This window comes from Carassius carassius, chromosome 50 (assembly GCF_963082965.1).
Source record: "Carassius carassius chromosome 50, fCarCar2.1, whole genome shotgun sequence".
NCBI classification, from domain to species: domain Eukaryota; kingdom Metazoa; phylum Chordata; class Actinopteri; order Cypriniformes; family Cyprinidae; genus Carassius; species Carassius carassius.
This window is the reverse complement of record NC_081804.1, coordinates 21,426,930-21,436,929: the sequence shown is the minus strand read 5'-3', so window position 1 is coordinate 21,436,929 and position 10,000 is coordinate 21,426,930. Positions and strand designations below refer to the sequence as shown.

The window sequence follows — 10,000 nt, the reverse complement described above, 5'->3', positions numbered from 1 at the left end:
CATATAGAAAAATTATTTCAAACAATGGAGTCAATAAATACCAGTAACTTCTGGAACAACTGGAACACGCTCTATAGACCACAGAAAGAAGAATTGGCCATTCAAAACGGGAACATATGGAGGACACACTTTAAAAATCTGTACAAAACAACTGAAACAAATCCTGCTCGAAATGAAATAAAAACCAAATTAGAAATCCTGAAAGAAAAGATTAAAGACAATCAGAACCCCCCGGACTCTCCAATCACAGTAAATGAGCTTACAGATAGACTACATGTGCTAAAACCCAACAAGGCATGTGGCATCGACGGAATATTAAACGAAATGATCAAATACACCAACGACCAATTCAAAACCGCAATAATCAAATTATTCAACCTTGTTTTGGGAGTAGGATATTTCCCCGACACCTGGAACCAAGGCCTAATTACACCAGTCTTTAAACAAGGAGACAAATATGAGCCAAACAATTACAGAGGCATATGTGTCAATAGCAACCTGGGGAAAATATTCTGTTCCATTATTAATATAAGATTGCAAAACTTTCTCAAAACCCACAAAATCCTGGACAAAAGTCAAATTGGATTTCTGCCCAAACACAGAACATCGGACCACATCTACACCCTCCACACTATCATTGATCGACATGTATACCAAAGTAAATCCAAAATCTTCGCTTGCTTTATTGACTTTGAGAAGGCTTTCGACTCTATCTGGCATGAAGGACTCTTTCTAAAACTACTGGAGAATGGGATTGGAGGGAAAACATTTGATTTGATAAGCTCCATGTATAAAAACAATACATGTGCTGTAAAAATAGGAAATAAACGAACAGAATTGTTCTCCCAACATCGAGGAGTCAGACAAGGTTGCCCATTGAGCCCCACTCTATTTAACATTTATATAAACGAATTAGCCAAAGCCTTAAATAATTCCCCTGCCCCCGGTTTGTCAAGTCAAGTAACTTTTATTTATATAGCGCTTTAACCAACAACATGACTAAAACTTTAAAATTAACATGAAATATAGATAGAAAATATAAAAATAAAATGACCCATACTCAGAATTGTGCACACACACACACACACACACCATGAACACAATCACACACACACACACACACACACACACACACACACACACACACACAGCCAGCATGAACACACTGCTGCGGTGTCCGGGAGCAGTTGGGGTTTGGTTCTTGCTCAAGTGCTCATCTCAGTCGTGGTCTTGAGGGTTGGTCATTCACAGTCTATTTCATTGGGCTTCACTGTTTAAAATGTATATTTAGTCTATACTTCAAATATATCTAGGCTGGAGATATCTGTTTGTTTGTGGTTTCCTCAGGCGGTCACCTGAACCCCGCCGTGTCTCTGGCCATGGTCATCCTGGGGAAGCTGAAGATCTGGAAGTTTCCCGTCTACGTGATGGCGCAGATGTTGGGCGCGTTTGTCGGAGCGGCTGCAGTCTTTGGATTGTATTACGGTGAGTTTGAGGAATCCAATGGTTTTCATGTTTAGGATCGGATTAATGCATGTGTCTGTGTGTGTTCAGATGCGTTCATGGACTTCACCAGCGGGATCCTGTCGGTCACGGGGATTAACGCCACAGGACACATCTTCGCGTCGTACCCAGGCAGACACCTGACGGTCCTGGGTGGGTTTGTGGATCAGGTCAGTCTGTCAGAGCACACACATGTAGTGTGTTTCCCAGCCGCAGACTGAGGCCAGGAACCAGATGAGCGCTTGATTAATGCACATCGATCCACTGAACACGATCTAATTCAGCTTCTTTTGTCCCAAATAAACATCATGCTTTGAATTTAAAATTAATGCATTTGAATTACACACTTTTAACATAAACTTTAACAATTTAATGTGAAGCATATACAAATATAAATATATATAAATATATATATATATATATGTGTGTGTGTGTAATAAAAGTATACCAAATTGGCAAAAAATTACTTACTTGCTAACATATGTTTCCAAATATTGTCATGGAAACATATTTTTTACAGTACCTGTATAATTTTAACAAAATTTTTCCACTATATTTTTGAAAATATATTTAAAGAATATAAATAGATATTTATGAAATCATTTAAAATATATATTTTGGCCTATATATTTGAGACCAAGAAAAAAAATGTGTTTGTTGTCTATAACGTGCGCACTGAAACAAGTCAGATTTCTGTGATAGTACTGACAAACTAAATGTGTTTTAAATACACAATAACTAGCTTTAGATATTTATCATCAATAATTTCTTACATTTATCTATATATAGATATTTCTTGTTCCACTGTTAGACATATATTTTAACCATGTTTACACTTTTGAACTGAATAAATGTTTTTCCCCACAATGAACAGAATTATGCTAAACACTTAAAAAGAACATAAAAAGAACTAGGCGTTGATATTCTTCTGTGGAGGCGGAGCTTAACCCATCTGTTACAGGCACATTCCAGGATCTGGCACTCACTAGGCCTGGTGTCAACAAAAGCTTTTATTTCTGTAACAAAGATGTTTTCAGTTCTGAAACTTACAGGACATTCTTTTAGTATGATGAGCTCTTATATAGGCTATCAAACACTCAAATAAAAGTTGATTTCTCAATTCATGATCCCTTTAAGTTGATTTGTTTCTGTCATCAGGTGGTGGGGACGGGAATGTTGGTCCTCTGTATTCTGGCGGTTGTGGATGGAAGGAACATGGGTGCTCCTCGAGGTGTGGAGCCGCTGGCCGTGGGTCTGATCCTGCTGGGCATCAGTGTCTCCATGGGGCTGAACTGTGGCTATCCTCTAAACCCGGCCAGAGACCTGGGCCCGCGCCTCTTCACCGCCGCCGCTGGATGGGGCACGGAGGTGTTCAGGTAAACAAACATGCCCTAAACAAATGCTCAGAGAAACTGAATAAATGAGTAGTATAATTGTAAACCAACAGAAGATCCCGATGGCGTGGTAATCATCAGCAGTGTATTTTAGCCTCATTCATATAGTATTTATGCTTTAAATTTGTATATAATTTTACATTTTTTATATTATTTTCTACTTCTGTTTTCATTTTAATTTTTAAGTTTAGTAATTTTGTTGTGATTTTCTTTTCTTTTCTCATTTTGTTTTAGTTTTTAAAAATGTATATGTCCAGTTTATTATCATTGATATACTTTTGTTGTTTTTAATCTTATTTTGATTTGGTTTTATTTTTATATTTTCCATTTTCATTTTATTTTCATTTAAAGTTTTAGTACTTCAGTTTTTTTTATTTGTATTTTTTTTTTACAAAATATATATTTTATATTTTTTATGTCAGTTTAAGTTATTTTAGTACATCAAGTTGTATTTACTGCTGTATTTACTCAACTTATAACATACAAGTGAAAGACAAAACCAGCATTTTTAGGAAAAAAAGAATCACTGAGTTGGAAAGAGGATCACCCCCCTCCTAGAAATGAGTTGTGGTGTGGCTGATCACCATCTGACTTTCAGCTGTGACCAGCTGTGCTCATTATGATCAGCTCAGCATGAAAAGAGCTTTCCTGGAGCGTTTCAGTCCTTGGTAGAGCAACTAAAGCCTACAAACAACCACAAGACACTTTCAAAAGATCTCAGAGATAAATCTGTGGACAGGCACAAGTCAGTAGATGGATGCTAAAACATTTCAAAGGCTCTATCAATGTCTACAGAAGCAAAGTGTTTAAGTCTATTATTAAGAAGTGGAAGGTATTTGTTAAAACACAGAGCCTCCCTGGATCAGGACGTCTCTCTAAACTGATGAAAGAGCCGGAGGAAACTGAGAGCTACAGCCAGGCCTGGATTAAGAGCACATAGGGCCCTCCTTCATAGTAGCCTATCTTGTGTTTTAACCAAGAAAAATCAAATCTTCAACAGAGCTACAATGAGTGTGCACACTTCCAGGCTACAACACATTAAAATAATAAATACATTAACATCAGATATATGAAGTCAAAGCAAATGGTTTTCCAGAAACCACAACAACTTTAGAGCATAAACGTCTACCTTAAAGAGTTTAAATCGTTTTATTAAAAGCAGGTCTTCTTTCTGGCCCTGGAGGAGAATCACCAGGGCTGAACTTCAGCCCATATTGCATACACAGTCCCCCAAAAATGTTTTGCTGGCATTAGGGCAATTGGAATAAATAAATCATTTATTATGAATAAATAAAGGACAGAAACTAATGATAACTATTTTTTAAATATATTTTAAATGCATTTAATATTGGGAAAATATGCAAAAATGCAAAAATAATTTAATATTCCACGATATTGCAAGCTCTTAATTATTGAATTCATATTTTGCTGTAATTAATTTTTTTTTTAGAATTTATTTGTAGAAATTTGAAATGATCCTTTGTTGCCTTAATGAAAAGCTAGAATTCTAGAATCCAGAGTTAACTTTATAGTTAGTAAACATCTAGAAAAGTGACTTTTTGCCTTTATTTTAACCAATTTTTAATATAAGTAGCCTATAATAAGTTTTAGTGATGTTAATAATATACATCATTAATGCTATATTATTGCAGTGTCAATAACTGCATGGTAAATAGGTGTAGTAATAGGAATTTGAAGACTTTATTGTCATCGTATTTTTCTGCATATAACGAAATTAGGAGCACTGCTCCTGACTGGTGTTAGAAAAACAAACATATAACCACAGACAATAAATTAGACTATAAGACTGTACAGTACAATTTTACAAGTAAATACAACAAGTCACAAATACAGAGTTTTGATATTCACGTTGCCCAATCTGAGTAAAGTGACAGATTAATAGTATTGCACATTGGCCTTCACACTGATACGCACAGTATGTTTATACAAAAGTACAATTTAAATGGAGTGAGTACCTGTAGAGATTTAGTGACTAGATATAGTATTGCACAATTGACATATAGTGTATAATTATTGCACATGTATTATTGCACCTTACTGCAGATATACTTTTTCACATTTAATAACCAGATATTATTTAGTGCATTTGTTTGAAGTTTTGATAAATATAGTGTGTAGACAGTGGTATTGCGGTTGACATACTGCATGTTGTACAATATTGTTTATTGGATGTCAGTATTGTGTATACGAGACTTGGACTCAGTCTTGAACTCGTTCTCGAGACCGTATTTTAATGGTCTCAGTCTTGTCATGGACTCTTGTGCATTTTGACTCAGTATTGACTCGGACTCGAACATATTAGGAATCTGACTTATTCCCGAGTCCACTCGAGTCCCAATCAAAATATTTCATGATTATTACTGTATGTTAATATTTCTTTAAATTGATATATGATTGACATGTTCAATGATTGGTGATGTTCTTGTGATGTGAGATGTTAGTGTAACGTTAGTGCAGAGGCAGCAGGACTCAGGTCAGGATGTCTCATGAACTTAACACATTAACTTTTTTAAAACATCTGTTACTTCATCTATTATTCAGTTTACATATAAGAGCCACAAAGAGTCTGTGTGCAGTAAGACTCTAAAAAAGAAACATTCTGTGATATGTGGTCTTTTTACTCTTAACTGCTAATATTTTTTAAACACACACATATATATATATACTCCCCGGTGATTGCAGTGTGAGCTCTGTTTCCTGGGCGATGCTAATCCCTCGTTAGCTGGCTCGCCACACTCCCCCCCCCCACCCCCCTCCAAAGCGCCGTTCTGGTACTGCGTGAACATCTGTTGAGAGACAAGGGGAATTTGGGTGGGGGGTGGGAGGGAAGTGTTATTTGACAGGCCTGACTATAGTGACCACATCCTGGCCATGAGCCGCCCCAGCCCCATGCTGAACCCTAAAGTGGAAATCCTGGAACCATCTGGTGACCCTGGCAGTAGTATCTTTGGCCCGGGCCATCCACTGGAGAGGAGCATGGTCTGTGATAAGAGTGAAGGTGCGGCCCAACAAGTAATACCTCAACTCTAGGATGGCTCACTTGATGGCAAGTGCTTCTTTCTCCACGGCTGCATATCGAGTCTCTGCTGGGGTGAGCTTCCTACTGATGTATACGACTGGGTGCTCCTCTCCTCCTTTCTCTTGGGAAAGGACTGCACCCAGGCCAGTGTCAGAAGCATCCGTCTGTAGGATGAATGGGCAGCCGAAGTCCGGGGCATGTAGGACGGGCGTAGACGAGAGCGTCCCCTTGAGGGTTTGGAATGAGGCTTCCGCTGCGCCGTCCACTTCAGCTTTTCTGGTTGCCCTTTTTTGTTGAGGTCTGTCAAAGGGCTGGCTATTGAGGAGAAATTTGGGAGGAAGCAGCGATAATATTCGGCTAATCCCAAAAAGGCACGCACCTGAGTTTTGTTGGTGGGCCGTGCCGCTTGCTGAACCGCCTCTATCTTCTTGCTCTGAGGTCGGATTAGCCCTCGGCCAATCTGGTAGCCCAGGTATTGTGCCTCTGCAAGTCCTAGGTGGCACTTCTTTGGGTTAGCACTCTCCGTAACCGATCGAGATGTTCCTCCCAGCTCACAGAGTGGATGACCACATCATCCAGGTATGCAGCGGCGTAGGACTGGTGTGGTCGCAAAATGATGTCCATCATTCTCTGGAATGTGGCAGGAGCCCCGTGAAGGCCAAAAGGCAGAACCAGGTAATGCCAGTGGCCACCAGGGGTACTGAAGGCAGTCTTCTCCTTTGAGTCGGGGTGAGGGGCACCTGCCAATAGCCCTTGGTCAGATCGAGCATAGAGATGTAACTCTGGCGAACGATTTCACCAGGGGGTGTGCGGATCTCATGTTGTATAATCCGGTTTTGCCCGGGTGGCTATGGAACACATCTTTGAATTGTCTGACCAGGGTGGTTATCTCTGCCTTCTGCATCGGGGAGAGCTGTTCCCCTACCGCGACCACTGGGGTCTCCTCCTGAGTAAAAGCTGCCAGTTGCTCTCGGGGAGCCACCCACCTCTTGAGCAGGTTGATGTGGTAGATCTGCTGCTCCTTCCGGCGTCCCACCTGGCGAAAACGGTACATTACTGGCCCCACTTTCTCTATGATGGTATAGGGCCCCTGCCAGGAGGCTAGGATTTTGGAAGTCGCAGTCGGCACAAGAACAAGCACTCGGTCCCCAGGTTGGAATTCCTTTGGCTGGGCTGGCCAGTCATACAGCCGTTTCTGAGTGCGCTGGGACTCTGCAAGGTGTTCTCGTGCCTCTCTTTCCACATCCAACAGCCTGGCTGTCGGGGCTGTCGGCTGAACAGTAACTCAAAAGGCGTGAACCCATTGGACGCCTGAGGGACCTCTCGGATACCGAATAACACATAGGGGAGCATCAGGTCCCAGTCGCGCCCATCTTCTGCCACCACCCGTCGCAACATCTGTTTCAGGGTCTGGTTGAACCTTTCAACCAATTCATCCATCTGGGGGTGGTATACTGAAGTGTGGAGATGCTTCACCTTAAGGAGCTGGCAGAGCTCCGCCATGAGCTGAGACATGAAGGGGGTTCCCTGGTCAGTCAATATTTCCTGTGGTATTCCCACTCGGCTGAATAACATGAACAACTCACGGGCAATGGCTCTGAAAGTGGCCTTCCTGAGGGGCACGGCTTCTGGGTACCGGGTTGCATAGTCCAGTATCACTAAGATGTGTTCATAGTCCCGGGCGGATTTCGGCAGCGGCCCAACTAGGTCCATACCGATGCGGCTAAAGGGCACCTCAATGATGGTTAGTGGCACAAGTGGGCTGGGAGGAGGCTGACAAGGGGAGGTGCACTGGCAGGTTGGACAGCTCTGGCAAAATCGCTTCACTTCCGCTTCTAATCCTGGCCAGTGAAACCGGTCTTGAATCCACTGTGTGGTGTTAACCACGCTCAGGTGTCCAGACATCGGGTGCGAGTGCACTAGCTCGATTACCGTCTCAGTCTTGGTCCTTGGCACCACTTAGAGCAGTTTCTCCTCCCCCCGATGCTGGGCAACACAGTAAAGCAGGGCATTCTTGATTATGAAGTAAGGGGTGGGGTGAGGCGGCGGCTGGCGCACCTCCTCCTCTATTACACGAACCTGAGTCCAGCAATTCTTCAAGCGCTCGTCGTCCCGCTGCTCTCAGCCAAACGATCCCCCTGCTGTGATCTGTTGGAACAAGTTCATATACATATTAGCAGAATTAGCACACTCACCATCCCCGTCGCTATCGGTGGCCAGGAGGGCTGGTCGCCGGCCTTCATTACGCTCTGCTCATTGTTTGTGGCGAGCCCGGGGGTTGGGTCCTGGCTGCATCGCGGTGGCCATTAGCTGATCGAAACCTGGCCAGTCTCTTCCCAGTAGCACCGGTACCACCGGTAACCACCCCCACCTCCAGTTGCCATGTCCCGGGGCTGGCTGAGATGGTAACCCGCTGTGCGGGAACGTTGCGGGAGTCTCCATGCACACATGTTATGTGGAATCATAGCTTTTCCACTCTGTCGGAGTCGCAGTACACCAGGCTGAACCAAAGTGATCAAGCTGCCCGAGTCTAGGACAGCTTGTACGGTTCCCCCATCCAGGCAGACGGTTCACTCAGATGGCGGCTCGGTGGGCATGGGTTCATCGGTTTGTCCTGGTGCAGGTACCACTGGTCCATTAACTGGCCTTGAGGTGCCCTCCACCTGTTAGGGTTCTGCTCGGTCTCCTGCATCGGGCGCAAAGTATGCCTCCGCCAGCTCCACCGCTTCCATCAGGTCCGCCAGACTGGAGGGGTTGCACATGTTCACGAGCCTTTGGTAGTGATGCGCACACATTGGGGACAGCCCCACCCTGGCCAAGATTTCTTTCTTCAGTGCGTCATAATCCTCATGTCAGGGTGGTGGGAAGGAGTAATACGCTCGCTGGGCTTCTCCTGTCAGGAACGGGGCAAGCAACTGTGCCCACCGCTCTTTCTCCCATGCCTCTCTGGTCGCAATGACCTCAAAGGTGTGTAAATATGCCTCCACATCATCCTGGTCATTGAGTTTAGTGAGGTGTTGATGGGCTTGCCATCGTGGCTCAGGGAGTGGGGTTCGCTGGGCTGTGGCGACACGCAGCTGCTCTACTACCTGTTCCGTCCTCTCTTGTCGGGCTGCCAGCTGCTCAGAGAATTTCTGCTGTCGAACCGTTCTTTCCGTGAGTCTGCGAATAATCTCCTTCATTTCAAGTCCCAGAGGTACGCCAAGCCGAGAGAGAGAAAGCAGGGTTCTATGGGGACACTTAAGAAGCATCCGTCTTGGTTGCAGGAGTCTTGGTTGTGCAGCAAAAAGTATCCGTGGGTGCGGCGTGACGTGCTGTTCCTCAGACACCTGAATCTGAAAGAGAGCCAGAACACGGCGTTAGTCTTGTTCTGGAGTCGAAGCTCAACTACCTTTCCTTTTCCTCTGCTTAAAAGCTGTTCTGCTGATGAGGTTCAGGTGTCGGTGATCACAATGAACTCCCTGGTGATTGCAGTGTGAGCACTGTTTCCTGGGCGACGCTAATCCCTCGTTAGCTGGCTCGCCACAATATACAGTACAGAACAAAAGTTTGGAAGCATTACTATTTTTAATGTTTTTGAAAGAAGTTTCATCTGCTCATTAAGCCTGCATTTATTTGATCAAAAATACAGAAAAAAACAGCCGAGCTTAACAGTTTGTGAGGAAGTCCTCTATCCATATGCAGATGGAGGGGGAGAGCCCCAGTGCAGATAATTTGCTGATTAGATTGTCTGGGATAATTGTATTTAATGCTGAACTGTAATCTATGAAAAGTATTCTTACATAGGTTCCCTGCCATGGCAGGTGCCAGAGGTTGGTGAAGGTGAATTTGTTGTAGGTTGCTTAACCTCAAAGCAGGCAAAGAAATGGTTAAGTTCTTGCTGTGGTTATTGTTCATATAATTGGTAATGCTCTGAATGCCCTGCCACACTCTTCTTGGATTTTTATCTGTAAGGTGGTCCTCAATTTTCTTTTTATGAGTTTGATGAGTTTGATGCCTCTCTTTAAGTTGGATCTAGCAGTGCTGTACAAAGCTTTGTCACCAGACTTGAAGGCGGAGTCAC

At 43.4% G+C, this 10,000-nt stretch overlaps 1 protein-coding gene across 1 annotated transcript in view; it reads left to right on the top strand.

Annotated features, from left to right (window-relative positions):
• The window catches only part of LOC132133438 (aquaporin-9-like), a 41,157-nt gene that overhangs the window by 11,137 nt on the left and 20,020 nt on the right, over positions 1 to 10,000 (top strand). Inside the window, exons 3-5 of the mRNA XM_059546253.1 lie at positions 1,348 to 1,485; positions 1,555 to 1,673; positions 2,662 to 2,879. Coding sequence (XP_059402236.1) covers positions 1,348 to 1,485; positions 1,555 to 1,673; positions 2,662 to 2,879 — 475 coding nt within the window. The remainder of the gene's footprint in view (positions 1 to 1,347; positions 1,486 to 1,554; positions 1,674 to 2,661; positions 2,880 to 10,000) is intronic.